General features: G+C 37.2%; 1 protein-coding gene across 5 annotated transcripts in view; it reads right to left on the bottom strand.

Moving 5' to 3' along the window:
* STAU2 (staufen double-stranded RNA binding protein 2) overlaps nt 1-19,018 on the bottom strand; it is a 247,285-nt gene that overhangs the window by 136,799 nt on the left and 91,468 nt on the right. For all 5 annotated transcript variants that reach the window (XM_074355041.1, XM_074355040.1, XM_010951387.2 and 2 more), the window contains 5 exons: nt 15,582-15,741; nt 14,239-14,346; nt 11,950-12,162; nt 11,118-11,255; nt 6,361-6,492 (listed from right to left, as the gene is read on the bottom strand). In XM_074355041.1, coding sequence (XP_074211142.1) covers nt 6,361-6,492; nt 11,118-11,255; nt 11,950-12,162; nt 14,239-14,346; nt 15,582-15,741 — 751 coding nt within the window. The remainder of the gene's footprint in view (nt 1-6,360; nt 6,493-11,117; nt 11,256-11,949; nt 12,163-14,238; nt 14,347-15,581; nt 15,742-19,018) is intronic.

The raw sequence follows: 19,018 nt of genomic DNA on the forward strand, positions 1-19,018 counted from the left end.
GATATATAATTATAAAGTATAAAAAAGAATGAAGCTCAAAGTTATATCTTTATGTAGAACAAATTCCAAGATAGAAGTGAAACCCCAACAGGTAAGTAAAAAAAAAAAATCAAACAACACGATCAGTATTTTTTTTAAAAGATGGAGAGAGTGTCCCACTTTTCCTTAGAATGTAGAAATGTAACAATGAGAAAGAGCCAGACAATGTAAAAAAAAATCATAACTTTTCTCGAACCTATCAGACATCTGAGATTGTAAAGCAAACAAATGAAATGAATTCCAGAGAGTGACAAAGCCCTCTAAGGAGAGGCGAGGCTCACAAAATGTTTCAACTTTGGCAGAGCTAGAAAGCAAGGGTTGAATGCCAAAAATGCAGGTAAGAAGAAAGCAGATGAAATGTTAATAAATTCTAAAAGACTGCATGTGGGTTAGCACAACAGTTTAGAAAAACTGGGACTCCAAGCAGAAGTGTTTTTCCATGGGCCTCCCCTGGGAACTCAGGAGGACAACTGGACATACATCAAGAAAACAGAGCGCCCCACTCAGTGGTGCAGGTATGCGGCAGGTCAACGTCTGCCACTGAGAGAAAAGCACAGGACTTTGCACACTCCTCTTTCATACAAATAGTTCAAGCCATTAGAGAAAGGGGAAAAGCAAATCCTATCTGCCTCTGGGACAGAGGCAGGAAATTCTGTTGCCCCAAAACCTCAGGCAAAGACTCACTACTTTTGGAAAAGGATTAGAAGCAAAAGCTACCTGCCCCTGGGGGAAAAGAGGGTAGGGTAGAAAACCCTCTTGAGAGCAAGGCCCTGCACCAATATAAAGCAGATGCCTGAAAATGCTGGGAAAAGGGGCTGGAAGCTCTCTTGCACCCAAGACAATCCACAGATCCAAAGTAAAGTCTGGCTACCATGGGGAAGGAGGCAGAAACATTAAGCAACACACACCTCTGAGACCCAGGCACACACAGTCTGTCTGAGAATGAAGCTGGACAAGAAAATCAAGAACTATGCTCCCATACGCAACACAATCCTACAACTGAATAATAAGCAACAGCAATTGACTACAAAGCATAGAGAGATCCTTCACCCCATGGCATAGCAAAGAAGAGACTGGTGAAACCTGAGGGTAGAGCAGAAACCCTCCCCAAACCTCAGCCCACACAAAACAGAGACAGCAGCAAACCACTGCTAAAGAAATTTGATGTCAACAGCGACTACAGCAACAATAAAACCCACAACAAGCTCAACTATTGACTAGATCGATGCCACCCTCCATATTAACAGTCTGACAGACGACGAGACATGCCTATTTCTCAACGTAAATACTATTTAATTCAGCCTCTACTGTTTCTCAATACATGATGTCCAATATTGATTCAAAAATCATAAGACACCCAAAATTGCAAAAAGAACTGAACCACTGTCAAAAGATAAAGACCCATAAACAACCCACGGGCTAGAAATCTAAGAAATAAATTTTACAATATCTATTATTGGTGAGTTAAAAGATCTAATGTAAAAGGTAGACAACATACAAGGACATTTGGAGAATTTCAGTAGAGAAACAGAAACTACAGAACAAAATCAAATGGAAGTCCTGAGGGGAAAATTATCTTAGATGAAAATTAGTGTTGAAGTTGTTATTAACAAATGGACACAGCTGAAGAAATAATCAGTCAAACTGCAGATAAATCGATAGAAATTACTCAAGCTGAGACACAGGGGAAAAAAAAGATTGAAAAATTAAAAGGAACAGAAAGGAACAGGAGTTATAAGACAATATCAATGGTCTAACAAATGTGTAACTGGAAGTTCCCAAGGAGAGAAAAAACAAGGAAGAAATATTTGAAAGGCTAACAGCTGAGAATTTGACAAAATAACTGAATGACAACAAATTACAGATCCAATAATGTTCAGAGACCACTCACCAGGAAAAATACAGAAAGGAGAAGAAACAAAGGAACAAGAGGAAGAAAAGGAGGAGAAACTGAGAAACGGGAGACAAAGGAAGGGGGAGAGGGCAGAAGAGAAGGAGGAAGAAAGAATCAAATTTAGACACATCACACATTGGTGAGAATTAATGAAAAAGGAAAATTTTGAAGGCCTTGAGAGGGGAAGAAAAAGCACAGCAAGATGAAAAAGTAGATAAGAATTATGGCACACTTCACATAAAGGCAATAAAGCAAGAAAAATAAAAGTATACAGATTAGCAAGGGAAAAAATTGTCTTTATTCAAATACAGCACAATCACCAATACAGAAAATTGAAAAAAAATCTACAAAACAAGCTACCCTACTGATAAGTCATTTCATCAATGTTACAGGATACAAGGTCAATATATAAAAGCCAATGGTATTTCTACATACTAAAAAAGAAGAATTGGAAATTGAAACAAAAAACTAGTACCATTAATAATAACATCAACAAACATGAAACATTTAGGGATAAACATAAAAAATGTGCAAGATATTTCTATGAAAAGGGACAAAACATCACTGGGACACCCAAAACCTATATAAACAGAGAGCTAGATCTTGTTCATGGGTTGAAAGACTCAATATTCTTAAGATACCAGTTTATGCAAAACTGATCTACACAGTCAACACAATCCCCACAAAAAAATCCCAAATGGATATTTTTTGGTAGAAATTGATTCTACAATGTATTATCAAAGACTTTATGTTAGTCAAAATGAATTTTAAAAAGCCAAAGATGGAGTTCTTAATCTGATTTCAAAACTTACCCAAAAAGCTACACTCTATATAATAGTTGTAATAGCTGAAGAACAGACATACAAATTAATCGAACAGAAGAGAGAATCTAGAAAAAGACCCACACTTATATAGTCAACTGAGTTTCAACAAATGTGGTAAGGAATTCAATGGAAAAAGCACTAATCTTTTAAACAAATGGTGCTAAAGCAATTGGATAACCTATGTAAAAAAGGAGGAGAGAGGAAGGGAGAAGAGGGGAGTCCTTTATCTGATAAAGGACTGGCATCCAAAATATACAAAGAACTTTTACAACTCAATAATAAGAAAGTAAACCACCCAATTTTTTAAAAGACTAAAGTTTTGAACAGATACTTCAAGGAAGAGATACGAATGGTAAATAAACACATGATAAGCTACTCAGCATTATTAATCAGAGAAAATGCAATTAAAGTCCAATGAGATAACATTATACACCTACTAGTATGATCAAAGCTATCAAAACTGACAATACCAAGTGATGGAGAAGATGTGGAGTAACTAGAAATCTCAAACACTGCTTGTGGAAATGCAAAATGCCACAGCCTTTCTGGAAAATATCTTCAGTTTCTTATAAAGTTACAAGTGTACTTATTTCATGAATTTGTACCTATAGGATATATGCATAATGAAGACTTAAACATGAATGTTTATAATCACTTTATAATAGCCTCCAGCTGGAAACAAATCAAATGTTGGTGAAGAATAAAACAATAAACAATAAAATAAAAAATACTAATGATAAATGCAAGACATGGACAAATCTCAGCAATAAGAAGCCAAACACAAAAGGCTACCTAATGTATGATTCAATTTATACAACATGCTGGAAAAAGGCAAAATTATAGAGACGGAAATTAGATCAGTGCTTGTCAGGGGCTGGGGAAAGGGAAGACATTTACTACAAACGGGCATTAAGGAACTGTATGGGGGTAACAGAAATGTTATAAATCTTAATTGTGATGTGGTCGTTGAGTGTATACACACACATACTTGTCAAAATTCACTGAACCGCAACTCAATAAATCTGAATTTTTTTTATAGTGGGGATATATTAGTGCATACACATAAAATATCTCTGTAAGCATATTTATTGCATTTTTATTTATCAAATCCTTATATAAGATTCACCATATTTCAGACACTATTCTAAATGCTGTATAAATATTAACTCATTGTGGGAGATGCCTTTAGAGGAGAGACCAAGAGACTGAGGGTCTCAGGGTGAAGTGAGACTAACATTTTTTTCACTGTTTACTCTTTTGTGCTATTTAAATTATTTTAACCATGTACCTACCTTGCTTATTTCTTTTAAAAAGCCAACTTTTAAAAAATTGCTTTCACAGGTTTATTTTTTACATTCTCCAAAGATCTTATTGATAAATCAACGTACACAGTCCTCTTATCTGATCTCTGCAGCATATGACCGCCAGCTCTGTCCCAAAGCCATCCTCTCCTCCCCTTCTGTGCAGGTATTCTCCCCTCCTCCCTTTTCCTGTGTCCCCCATGCACATTATCTGCCACTGAAATCTTACAATGTACACTCTAGAAGGATCCCTGGTGTCTTTCTCCTCCTCTACCACCACTGTCTTAGTTCAGACCCTCAGCATCTTTTACCCTAGCATTTCTGCTAACACTGGCCTCCCTGCCCCTAGTCCCCTCCTGCCAAATCCGTTCACTCCATTATACAGGACTGTCTTTTGAAGAAGGCAAACCAGATCATGTCACTTTCATGTTCAAATCTCAATTTAATAATTCAAAAGCTCCTTACTTCACATAAAAACAGTGGTCTCAGCTATTCCTGACTTTCCAGATTCATCTTCACACGTCCTATAATTTTAATTATACTATAATTTTTGTTGCATGATTAAAATTCCTCACCCCCTAACACTTACTGGTCAGGTTCCTGAAGTGCAGGGACCAAATTCCAGTCATCTTATTCTAAGTGTTTGGCATTTAGTGGGTGTGATGGTTAATTTTATGTGTCGACTTGTCTGGGCTACAGTACTCAGATATTTGGTCAGACATTATTCTGGGTGTTTCTTCTTCTGGAAGAGATTTAAATCATTGAACTCTGAGGGAAGCAGATGGCTCTGTATAACGTGGGTGGGCCTTGTGAGTGGAAGGCCTCTTAAGCTGCCCTTCCCTGGAGCAAAAGGGAGCTCTCCAGCTGACAGCCTGTAGACTCTGCAGCTCCTTCCTGAATCTCCTGCCTGCAGGCCTCCCCAGCAGATTTTGGACTAGTTAAGCCTCCAAAACTGCATGGGCCAATTCCTTAAAATTAGTCTGTGATACACACACACACACACACACACACACACACACAACCTGTCAGCCTGTTTCTATGGAGAACCAGGACTAGTAACAGTGAGTATGCAAAAAATGTTTTTCAAATTAATGAAATTAATGCTGGTTTTTTTGTCCTGTTTTATTTTCACTTAACTTACAAATAAACCTCTATGAGAAGATTTATTTTGGCATACTTTTATAAATCACTAACAGTTTTAAGTCAATATAAATGTGTTAAGTTAAAACAACATATACACAATATAAGAACTACAGCAACTTGAACACGTGTTAGGTTTCATGTTACAAATACCTTTAAAAGAAGAAAAGTATTCACTAGCCAGGTTATAAAAACAGAATTGAAATCTCTAGCAATACCACATAGACAAATAATTTTTTAATCACTCAAAATAATTGCCTAGATATTCATAGTTGCCTTAAAAAGAAAAGTGTATCTAAATGTTTTTAATACATGATTTTGTTTCAACTCTAAGCTTCACAAATGTGTTTCCGCAGAAACTAAAAATATCCCTGAAACAGAATCCTTATGTGAGAAAATGGCATGGAAAAAAGCATACTGTTTATGACATAAATAATCATTAAGCCTGTTGTGTGACTGTTCATACAAGTAAAATGTTCGATAAAAATAATTTCTACATATGCATAGATAAAATGATAATTTAATACAAAATGAAATTAAGCCAGTTCCTGTCAAGTTATCTGCCAAGTCCTAATGTCAGGTGTTAATGATGTCATTAACTGCTGCAGAAGAAATAAGGGACCATGAACACAAGTATTGTCAGAAAATAAACACCTTCTGAGTTTATCTTTAAATTTAAAGTAAGTAGAAAAATTAGTTTATATAGTCCTATATAGTTCCTTCCCCAAAGGAATAACTCAGGATCTTTATTTCCAGTGTTTTCAGCTGTATTCCAGAAATAAAGGCTAATAACTTCTATCCTTAAAAAGCACAAATTAAAACTGTCTATAGGGCAAAAATCATCAGTCAGTAAGCTAAAAATTATTAAATTGGTATTATATAAAATATGTATAACCATACAACAAACTTTTAGTGTCTGCTAACTGTAAGATTATAATTAATATTTCATCTTGACCCCTAAACAGATGTTATCTTCCATCCGGAAAATCTATCTTTAAGGATACGAAGATAAGAGCACTGCCTTAGAAAAGTTAAAACTTGACATCTACTTTAACATCAGTTAACACAGTACTTAGAGTCAAGGAATACTGGAACAGAATCTGTTCATCACTTTTAGTTATTCTGACAGGACAGAATGTGTCCATGTAAATTCAACCCTCACCTTGTCAAGTTGATCTTGAAGACTAGTGGACGCTTTATAACCAAGTTGTAACAGCATTGCTTCTGCAGCATTTTTTTTTGCTATCTTTTTATTAGGTCCTGTTCCAGTAGCAACTTCATTGCCTACCTTGACCTGATAAGATAAAGTAAGAAATTAATGATTGTTGCTTTGGTAACAAACCTTAACACCAAAACCACAATGAGATATCACCTTACACCTGTCAGAATGGCTATCATCAAAAAGAACACAAATAACAAACACTGGCTAGGATGTGGAGAAAAGGGAACCCTTGCATGCTGTTGGTGGGAATATAAATTGGTGCAGACACTGTGTAAAACAGTATGCAGGGTTCTCAAAAAACTAAAACTAGAACTACCATATGACCCAGCAATTTCATGCCTGGGTATATGTTCGAAAAAAACAAGAACACTAATTAGAAAAGATACATGTGGTGGGAGGGTACAGATCAATGGTAGAGCGCATGCCTAGCATGCATGAGGTCCTCGGTTCAATCCCCAGTACCTCTATTAAATAAATAAATAAATAAATAAATAAATAAATAAATAAATAAATAAATAAATAAATAAATAAATAAATAAAACTAATTACCTCACCCCCAAGAGATAAAATAAAATATAAAAAAAAGAAAAAGATACACACTCCAATGTTCATAACAGCCATATTTACAATAGTCAAGATATGGAAGCAACCCAACTATCCATCAACAGATGAATGGATTAAGAAGATGTGGTGTGTGTGTGTGGAATACCACTCAGCCATAAAAAAGAATGAAATTTTGCCATCTGCAACAACATAGACCTGGAGGGTATTATGCTAAGTGAAATAAGTCAGACAGAGAAAGACAAATACTATATGATATCACTTATATGTGGAATCTAAAAAGCACAACAAACTAGTAAATATAACAAAAGACAAACAGACTTAACAGATGTAGAAAGCAAACTAGTGGGTACCAGTGGGGAGAGGGAAGTGGGGAGAGGTACAAAGGGGTAGGGGATTAAGAGGTACTAACTATCATGTATAAAATAACCTATAAAGATAAACTGTACAACACAGGGAATATAGCCAATATTTTATAATAACTATAAATGGAGCACAATTTTAAACTATTAAAATTGTGAATTATTATACTGTACACCTGTAACATACAATATTGTACATCAACAATACTTCAATAAATCTTTAATCTAAATAAATAAATAATAAAATGATACATATATTTAAAAAATAAAATAATGTGCACATTGCATGCCAAGTATATAAAAGTTTATACTAAATAGTTCCTGAAGAGAATTAATATATAAAGGTTAGTACAATATTGTGGTTAAGAACAAAGACTTCCAAGTCAGGTTGGGGTATGAAATCCAATTCTACTACTTCCCAGCTGCATGAACTGATTCAAATTAAGATCTGACTGCCTCCCATATCTGGACTGGCCTGCACCTGACCTGAATAACAGGCCCTAACTATAACATCCTTGATCCCTGGCTAGAGCCAGCCTCTGCTACCGGTTGTTTTTTCCAATGCTTGGTTTGCTCCCCAGCTTCACCAGCCCCTGTGTTGTTGCTGGAATGCTTGCTGGCTAAATGATTAGGCCAGCTACGTCAGAAGCTTCCTCTACTGCTCTGAGGGTCAAAAGATTTGCCAAAGTAAATGGCAGCAAAAGATAACTGAGCAGTGAAAATTGTTTCATCTGTTTTTATATTCCACATCCATCTCCTCATTCTCATTTAATCCTGCTGCTTCTTCCCTAAAATCTCATGTATCCACCCAGGTCTGCTGCCCTTTGGCTGCAGGTTCCTGCTCTTGGGTGATGGGGTTCCCATCACAGCATTCACCTTAGACCTATGTCTGATGGCTTTCCACCTGCCCTATTCTGATCCTTCAAGACTTACTTCCAGAATAGGCGCTTCCAGATTCGTTTTCCCCATCCATCCACCCCCTGCCTCACACAAGTCTTTTCACAGTTGCATGGTTCAATAGTTTGTGAGTAGTTGGTTACCCCAGAGTTATTTGTTAGTACTGAAAAAGACCACTATGCTGAAGGACTTTGTTCTCTGCCAACACACAATGGTCACTCAAAAAAAAAAAAAAAAAATTACTGCGTTATACAAATCAAGTAAGTATGTGAGTAAACTTCCAAAAGTCATCTTCCTAGAAAGCTCACAAATTTATTTTAAGAGTTTTATATTAAGATGTTAATTTTTTTATGAAGAAGCTCAATTATTTTGCTACACAAGAAACTTAAGACTGCCAGATTTTTAATCTTTAAGCAAATCAGTTAAATTAATCAAGTCCTCAAAAAACTAACAAAAGGTTCTAAAATAGCATTTACCAAGAGCTTAATTATCTTTCATTGAGACACAAACAAATTAATCAAGTTTCCTTTACATATATTTTTTTAAAACCTGGAGATCCTAATCACAGGTAGAAAAATTAACATCATATGATATATAATAAAAGAATGTACACAATTTAGTTATCATTGTTTTCTCTTTGAAAAATTAAAATGCTCTTCAAAAAAATAAACAACTCTCAAGAAATTTGCTCTAGAGCTAAGTACTCAAATAATGTCACCAGAGATTTTCCTTTATCTAGTTATCAACACAAGTAACCACATCCAAACACATGTTTGTGGGGGGTTTTTGGTGATAAATATATATGAGCCCATTATCTTTAGATAGTTTATTCCCACATTCAATTGTAACGAATGATAACGTTGCTTAAGTAGTTTATACAGAAGCTTTTACTTTGATAAAGCTGCTGCAATACTACAATGAGTCCACTGAGGCTTTCAGAAGACACAAAAACAATACAAATTCAGTGTGAAAACATTTAAAAGCACAGCCAAATGTTCCTGTTTGACTAGGATGTTTATGAATACTCATAAAATGGAAGCTGGCCTAAGATACTCTAAATTCCTCTTTCAAAAGAGGTACTCACTATACTCCACAGAAAAGTAATTGTTCAATCAAGTCAAAGCCAGTTTTTATTCCTAACACAGGTCTAAAATTTAGGTAATTTTTTTTTCCATCAAGCTTTGGAGTTCAAAGAATACTTTCTAGAATTCTTCAAAGTTAAGAATGTAAAAAGAAAAAAGGTGCACATATTTTACAAAGTGAAAATATTGGGACAACACTGCCCTGGGTCCCAATGACATCTAGACAACGATGTGTTTACTAACCACAGAAGAATTCCCCTCTCTATGGACATCTATGTTCCCACCCGTGGTTTACCTGTGACTACGTCACAAGTTTGTATCTCCAACAAAAGCCAAACGTACCAGCTCGCAGCCAGGCAGGCAGCAAATACACAACATAGGTTTATAAAGATCCTACTATATACATACTACTGTATTGGGTTTACTGTGAGATAAAGACATATAAGGATCATAAATTAGGAAGGAGGGTAAAATTAGACGTGCATAGAGAGTTAATCAACATGAGATACTATGTTTGAGTCCAAAATGTCCACCACATGGTCAACACTTTATAAAAAACATCTGTTGATTTTAATTGCATTATCTTAAAGGTGAGATCCACAGGTTTGACTGGGAAAAGTTTCTTTGACAAGCCTAGTATAAGAAACGCAGTTTGGGGACAGTAAGGAGAATTTAAATATAGACTGTGATTAGATGACTCTAACGAGCCACGCCTAATATAAGAAAAACTTCCAGACCCAGCGCGCTGGAGGGCAGGCGTGGAGGGGCTGGCCGCCTGGGACGAGGGGCTGCAAGCCGGTGTGGGCCCGGGTGTGGGGGGGGGGGAGGGGGGAGCAGTACAAAGAAAAAAAGAAAAACTTCCATATTTTTTAGAGATACACGTTAAGTATGTAGGCTAAAATGACACGTGGTTAGAAATTAGGTTTAAATTACTTCAGGGAAAGAGGGGAAGGAGGGTGGAGGGAAGAGAGGATGGGAGGAAAGAAAAATTGATAGCTAAAGCAAGTGCAGCAGAAATCTTAACAGTTGTTTCTGGATGATGGACATATTTCCCAATATTCCATTATACTATTCTGTACAGCATACTATTAAATATACCCACCATGTATATATTTGAAATTTTTATAATAGGAACTAAAGGTTTCTGTGATACCGGGGCTTGAGTGGGCAAATGAAGATGGATAGGCAGGATTTAAAACGAAGGAGAGCATTTCAGGCATTTTACCTCATTCCTAATCCCCACCCACTACCCATACACCAGCCACCATTCTTCAGTTTTCTTGACTGCACAATGCAGCAGTTAAGCCTCTCAGCAATCCTGGGCCCTCAGTCCTCCCCACAGTTAGGTAGCCAGCTAGCTCTCTGTCCCTAGTTTTTCTAATAACCCCAAAGCTCATGCTTTTGGCCCTGTTCCATCGACTACATCCATCCTTCTAAATTTTGTTTCTAATTCTATCTGTCTTTTATTCCCAGTAGTTAACAGACTCCAGCTGCAAAGTGCAACACATTAAGTGAGAGAGAGGTATTCTGAATGATGAACTCTGTGGTAAATAACCTGGTGAACTCACAGCTCCTTGGAGACCTCCTCCTGTCTGTCTAGCATGGCCTTGACACTTGAATGTTTCAGCCAAGCTGGTAGGCGGGCCTAGAGGAGTGAATGCTTCAACTGTAAAGAGTTCTGCTCCCTACTCTGCATTCCTAGTTTGCCTTTCCACCATATCTCCAGTCCAGCCTCAGGGTTTCTAATTTCTTCAATAGTTAAAAAAAAATCTTCTAATAAAAACCTTAGAAATACCTGCATCACAAACTCCCGACGTCGGGGCATTCCTCTCTCTGAAAGCAAAACATAATCCGGCTCCTTTTCCTTCTTGGCCTGTTGAATCTGAGCCAGGCGGCTAATGGGGTTCATTCCTTGACCATATTCTGGTCCAGCCTAAAAAATAATTTAACAAAAAATTTCAAGGCATGCTGTGACAACTTGTTACTAGATCCTTAAAGAAACCATGGCTCTTCCCTCCTTCCTGTACCCCAAAACTGTTGACTACAGAAAATAAGTGAAAATTATGAAAACTTAGAGTGAGTGCTTTACATTTACTAGCTGCTGCTGCTGCTGCTGCTGTCACCAGGGTGAGCATCATTCATCTGATCAGTACTCTGCATCCTAGTACCACTCCCCGGCATCCTAGGAAGTCACCACACAGCACTGTTGTTGGCAGGAGGAACACCAGGTTACAGCTCAATGGTTCAGGCTGCTCCACAGGACAGCTGAATACAAGTGGGTGAATTCTTTGAACATGTTTCATAAAACCTGATTTGTAAAATGAGGGGTAACATCTGCCTTGCACCATCATGGTAAGAATTTTACCAAAGGTGATCATGAATGGGAAAGTATTTTTAAAACCATAAAAAACTATAGATAAGGTATTATTATTATTTCACAAACAAGCACAGACATACAAGTGTCTAAAAGCAAAACCGAATTCTTATTAATTTACAGGCACATGTCCAACCCTGACTCTGGGACTGTACATAACCCACAGGTTTAGGCGCCTGCCCTGTGGAAACTTCCAGCTAGAGTTACTATAATGTTTATATAGTAAAACTAATGTTCACAAGCACACACTTACCTTTACTATTGTCTTAGGGCGTTTTTTAAAAAATAGTTTTGGCTTTTCAACCACAGGAAGAGGTGGAAGTTTCTTAAGCTCCTGGAGGACAGTGGTCGCAGCGCGCTTCTTGGAGAGTTTCTTGCTGTTTCCTTCTCCTTCTGCGGAGAACTCTCCCACTGACACCCGAGTAACAAAGCTTTTCATGTGCGGTGGTCCACTTTCTTTAATAACCTATAAAATATAAGTGAAAGTGAAATATTCAATACAAGCACTTAAGATGTGTTCTTACGACATGAATCTTTTTAAATGTTCATATCATACTCAAAATTGAAATTATTAAGAATTATGCCAAAACTATAGATTTCTTGAAGAAAGCTATTATGGGCAGTATTATACAGGGATTACTCACTTACAATACTCAGGATGCTGAATGAACTGAAGTTGAAAAAACAGAAATCTAAATAAATACATTCAATTCATGGTCAAAATTGTGTTTTGCTAGCTTAAAACAGGTAATTCTAACTATAGTTACCATTTCTTAAGGACCAGAAAAGTAAGAACATAGAACAGACTGTCTCACATTAGGTACACAGGCCATCCAGAATGATCATTTGTATAAACTATGTACCTATGTAATTTTCTCCTCTGTAAGAGCAGGTTACTGAAGCACAAGGACTATGTCTTGCTGGAGTCTATAACCCATAAAGCATCCTGTGTGTGGAAGCCTCTCAAAAACAGGTGATGGATGAAAAATAACCTGTTTTGGATGGAGACCTCAAAGGCTGACATTCCTCGAAGGAATGTTTACTCTCTGTGACATGATCTTAAAAAAGTTAGTAGATGTGCCATAAAAATACCTAGCTTTCTGGACTATGAATCGATTATGAATCTGTCAGCTATGAACATTCCTAATCCCTGTATTAATGTGCTCTTTTAAACCATACCAGCTTTGGAAGGAAAGATGACTTCCAAAACCTGAGTGCTCAGAACTTCAGCCTCCTTAAAAATTATGACCTATAAAAGATGTCCTATTTAGTTAAATAGTTTACCATTGAACATTATATTTAAAAATGTGTCTTCTAACATTGGATACCAATTAGGAAAAGATACACTATCTCAATAATCCGTATTACTGTGGATAAAGAATTTATGATCAGCACTCCAAGTAATTTAAGTTTACAAGTTGAAATATTAAAACTTTATTTTAATCACTTTAATGGACATCTTCCTCGACTGAAAAAAAGCATATACTTGCCTGCCTTAACAAAGAATACTGAATATGTAACCATCTATGGCTCACGTTAGATCATCATTATGACCATCAAATATTCTACACTACACTACATTGATGCCTCTATGGACACCTAAGACTTAACAAAACTGTTCTTATTCATTGTAAAAGGCCCCATGTTCCAATGACTACTGAGTATACACAATTACTTTTGCTTTCCATATTTTGCTTATCATTTCTTGCTGGGACCAGCAGGCCCTCAAGTATGTTCTCTTCCTGCCTTCCTCATTTTGCTGCCTGCAATCTGCTATGGGCTGCAACATCTGATAACCCAGCTTGTTTGTGTCTAAGAAGAAAGCAAACAGGTTCTCAGTCAGGGGAAGTAGATTCTGCCAATGAGTAAAACATGGGAGCTTTCTAGTGGGTGAACATCACATAATTTGAAGGAAGATACTCCACAACTATCCCCACTTATTTCCTGAGTTCTGCCTATTTTCTGGATATCTGAGTTGCAATATTAGTGACCTCTTACTAAAGAAGGTATTACAATAATTTAACGTTTCTTTCTCTTTTAAATGTCACACAATTGTAAAACTATTTTGTGACATATTTACCTAGCTGCAAACTAGAGAGCTGCTTAAATTACTTCTTAATGACTTTAGCGAAAGGTTAAATTTAAACATATTTTGACCTCCACAAATTTAAAAGAAGTTAGATATTAATATATAATACATGTCGCTAAATATTAACTTAATATTTTCAATTTGATCTTATTAAAAACACCAAATCTTATACGGTACTAACAAATTGTCTTAAACTCAAAAAATAAATTTTATGATGAAACTTGAAATATCATCTATACAAATGGCTTAATACAGAAAAGCTAAAGAGATCAGCAGGAATCCATGATATTATAATAAGTTCTATTTCTCCCAGGGCCCATATCACTTCATGATAGAGAGCCTGAACATTAAGGAAGCACATGAATTCTTTCAAGATACTAAAATTTTATTTGTTTATTTAAAATAATGAGGAGCAAAGAGGGGAAAAAGAAAGGTCTCTTATTGGATACATACCTCAAAACTGACGGGCATGTTTCGCTTCAGAGCAATTTCAAACACTAAGCTGATCTCTGATTTATTGGCATCTTTATCATCATCCATTTCTTTTCCTGATTCACCATTCTAAATCACAAAAAATAGGATGACACTGAATTTTCACGCTGTAACAAACTTTACACATATTCTACAATCTAAAATACTGTAAGAAACAGGAAATCAGAGACTGTTTCTTGTGGATTCCCATGTAATCACCATGTCGAGGGCTTTGCCGTGAGGCTTCATGTGATTTGGTTTTAATTTTTCTCCTCAGAGTGGAAGGATAAATGCTGAGTGTGGAAATCTTTGCTCAACCATACACTAATTTGAGTTTATCCTCCAAACCCAGACCCAGTTCTCTTTAGAGCTCTCCATTACACACACACACAGACATATACAATACTCCACTGGTGTATGACATTTAATCTTCTATGATGACTAAGTTGTAGAAAGGCTGCAAACCAGAATTTTGGAGCTCTGTGTCTGACTCTGCACCAATTTACTTATTCACTTATTTAACATTTACCTCTGGAGGGCCTGATACATGCTGAACACAGTATAAGCATTAAAGAGATCACGAGACAGTATCCCTGCTGTCAAGAAGTGTGTGACTTGGTGGGAAAACAGATAAGGAAACAGATAAAGAGTCATAATGAAAGTGTACAAGGACAAAAATACTAAGTCTGCCATTAACTAAGATAAATCTCAAAGGGGGAGGAACAACAGGCGTGAGGAAGGGCAAACTGCAGAGGTCAAAACGTACAGCTTCAGATAACTACGTGGAGAACTCAACCAGGTGACTTATTAAACACGCCCGAGCTGGAGATATTATTTTGAGGTCTGTGGAGAAAGTGGCTGTGGCCATGAGAACGGGTAAAATTCCTGAAGATGAGCCTCAATAACCTCACTGGTAAAATAAGGTAGGACTAAAATAAAATCCATAAAGAGCTCTTCCACGTTAAATTCCTTGATTCTAGATTAATTAATATAATGTCATCCATGCTCAGTAAAACACAGCACTAAATACAAGGCAAGTGAATGTTGTTTCTCATCCTTGTTCACATCCCAAGTCCTGCCTTGCCTGGAAAGGGAACTCCCCAGGGTGAACCAAAGTGCCCAAAGGTAAGTAAGCTCATCCCAGCAGGAACACACGAGTCCCGTCGTATAGCACACAGGTTATCTGAGGAGCAAATCATGGCAGATCGCCATGCTAGTATTCCTTCCTAACAGAAGAGATTATTTTTGTTAAAAAAAAATTATCTTCTCAATAATCTTCCAGGGGGACTAACAGAAACAGGCTGCCGCGTGCGGCGGTGACACACCTGAGCTGACTTTTCTGGAATAGGTTCGTTCTGCAGCGCCTGGAGGGCCTTCATCGCTGCGTTGTGTCTAGCGGCTTGGCGAGTCTTTCCTTCCCCAAAAAATTCATTATTTCCTACAGTCAGCTGAACATAAAAGATCTTGGGCATTGGGCAATGGTACCTAAAGTGAGAAAATGACAAAATTAATGTTAGCTCAATAAAATCACTCAATAATCATTAGTAAGACTTATTTTCTTTAAAATGATACCAATTATATAATGCACTATACCTTCTTACTAACCACAATAAAGTTTTAACCTAACCAATGTATTTATAAAAGATAAAATGTGAGTCAATGTATCTATTGATGATAAAGCATGTATACTGATCTCTACAAAAATGTATTTTAGAAACAACACTACACACAAATTAATATTGTAAAAATTAAAAAATTATTTGATTATATCACAGAAGACCTCCTGGTGAGAAGTGTTCAGTGACGGAAGTGAGCCAAATCTTCTGGTGCTAGAGGACGGGGACCTCCTACAGAGGCTGGAGACAAGCAAGCCCATCTAGGTGACAACGTTCGGATCATTGTGCATTTAGCAGAAGGTAATTATGACTAGATATGGGAAGGACAGAGAGACGAAGCTACTACTGTAAAGATGTAAGCACTCTGCAAAGTAATAAGATCAGATTCAACATAAGAATGAAGAGCTTAAGCCAATTCTTAAGCAGCAAGTATCACAGTAAAATGCATATAAGGTGAAAACTTTTAGCAGGTTTGTGTTTGAGACTGAGGTAAGGAGGCATGACTAGAAAGTTTCAATGATGTGGACATGGTAGACTTAAAAAACAAACTTAGAAGAAATTAAAAGGGTATGCAATAAAATCCATTAATTCAACAGTGACTTAAGAAGCACCTTCTTATGATGGGGGACTAAGACAATGAACAAAAACACACATTTTAGTGGAGACAATAGACAATAAGACAGATATGTAGACTATCTAGTAGGTTAGAAATATAAAACAGAAAAAGAAGAAAGGGTTCAGAAGCGTTGGGAGGCGAAGTGTTTAGGTAGAGTGACCAGTGAGTATCTCACTGAGAAGATGACAATTGTGTAAAGACCTGGAGTAAGTTAGGAAGGAAACCATGCAGAAATGAGCATTTGAGGAAGTAAAAACTCCAAGTGCCCAGGCTCTGAGGCAGCAGTGTAATTCCAAGTAATTCCAAGGATTCCCATCTGGTTAGAGCTGAGGACGTGAAGGAAGGGAAGCTAAGAGATGGGAAGAGGTGACCAGATTCCACAGGGCCTCCGTTAGAAACCACTGTAAGGATCTGACTTTCCTCCTGAGTGAAATGGCCAGCCACTAGAAGGTTCTGAGGGGAGAAGTGACATCATCTGACTTACATCTTGGAAGGATCATCTGACTATATGCCGGCAACAGCCTGTAGGGGAATGATGAGAGAATCAAGGAGATCTGTTAAGAGGCTCCTGCAGTAACACAGGTGCCTGAACTAGGGTGGAAGCATTAGAAGTAAGGAGAAGTAGTTGGATCCTGGACAAATTTCAAAAGTAGAGATGATGGGTTTGCCCAAGGACCAGATATAGAATATGAGAGGGGAGCTGAGGGAGACCCCAGGGTTTCTGACATGAGCACCTGGAAAAATGAGCATCCACACACCGAGCTGGTGAAGACTGCAAAAGGGATGGGTTTGCTGGGGATGAGCATCAGCAGCTCTGGTTTGGAGATGTGAAATTATTCAGTCTGTTGGACATTCAAACGAAGATGTCAAACGGACAGTCCGATCTATGAGTCTAGACCCCAGGAAAGAGGTCCAAGGTGGAGTTACAATTTGGGAATCATCAAATTCCACATAGATGGAATTTAAAGTCACAAAACAGTGAGCAGTCTGTGGGAGGGAGTGACAGGAGGAAAACCAAGCAAGCATAGTGCCCTTCCTGAAGGCTAAGTGGGGAAAAGGGATCTCTAGGAAGAGAGTAGAGTCAATTGTGTCAAGTGTTACTCACAGGTCAAGTGAAATGATGACTGAGAACTACTACCACTGAAGTGGGCAACTGAGCAAAACTAACAGGATCAGTTTTGATGGAATGCTGGATTTATCATTGTTAGGCTGAAAAATTAAGTTAAAAATCGTTCCAGTGCTGGAAAATGTCTACTTCCAAGCAAAAAGAAGCCAACTGAGGTCCAACTAAGTTTTAGATGATTATTGCACATCCAAGTAGCAGAGTTCTATATTCAACCTGAGATAAACTGGACAGAGTCCATTGTTTAAGAATTCACAGGCAGATGGGACTAATCAGTGAAGGTTCACTGAAGGTGAAGGACTAGAAATGTACATCGGTACTGAAGATGCAGATTTGGGAGGCAGTAATTGAAACCATGTGAGTGGATAAGCACCTGGAAAGGGCAAGTGTAAAAGAACCAAGAAACAGAGCCTAAGGCTGGGATCTGATTAATGCCATGATCAAAAGGCAGGGGAAATAATAGACAGCAGTGAAGGAGATGAAAGAAGGCCAGAGTTAGAAAAGAAATTACAACACAATGTCAGGGAAACGGATAATCAACAATGTCAAATGTAGTGGAGAAATCCAGAGTGAGTATGAAAAAAAAAGAAAAAGTCACTGCTTTAAATTTTTAAAGTCAACTTTCTTGGCCCACAGTTTTCTGAAAATTAAACATAAAAAATTTTAAATGTATGTCATATGTTCTCATTTTTAATTGGCAAACATAAAAAAGTGAAAGGAGAAAAAAAATCACCTATAGTAAAAGATATTTTTAACACACAAAGACTAAAAAGCATTAAAACCACAATCTTTCTGTTCTTTGCAGTAACTAGCGGTGTATTAAAGCACATAATCTCATGTTACCTATTTTATTTTAGATTCCTTTAATGCAGAAATTTTGACAGAACTAATATCATGAGTGCAGGTTATCTTCATTTTATTTCTCACAAAATTCAGGTTTCTCACCTCCACAGAACTTTATGCATACTTTTAACTGGTTTCACTATAAAACTTTAAAGACAGACAACCTGAAATCAGAAATGTACTCCTGGACTGAGATCTTACATGGCAATATTTCACCAAAGAGCAAATGTTTACAATTAATTACACACTTCTGAAAATCGAGGCCCACGACTGGAATGCTAACAGACCTTTAACTACAGCACAGGGACTGGGCGCCACAGTAATCACCAAGGCCTGCTGACAATTACAAAACTCATTTCGGTTTGCCACAGAGACAAACAAAATTTCTGTTCATTACAACTTTACTGGAATATGATGTCATAACACATAACCATACTGAAACAATCTGCTGATTTTCTGACCAAAATATTAATTGCACACTAAAGAGCCCTTGGGGCCTCTTCCTTTTTGGCCATCAAATATGGCGCTATGTACGTGTATGTGCGTGATGTGGGTACGTGTGTG

The sequence above is a fragment of the Camelus bactrianus genome, chromosome 29 (genome assembly GCF_048773025.1).
Source record: "Camelus bactrianus isolate YW-2024 breed Bactrian camel chromosome 29, ASM4877302v1, whole genome shotgun sequence".
Classification (NCBI taxonomy): Eukaryota; Metazoa; Chordata; class Mammalia; order Artiodactyla; family Camelidae; genus Camelus; species Camelus bactrianus.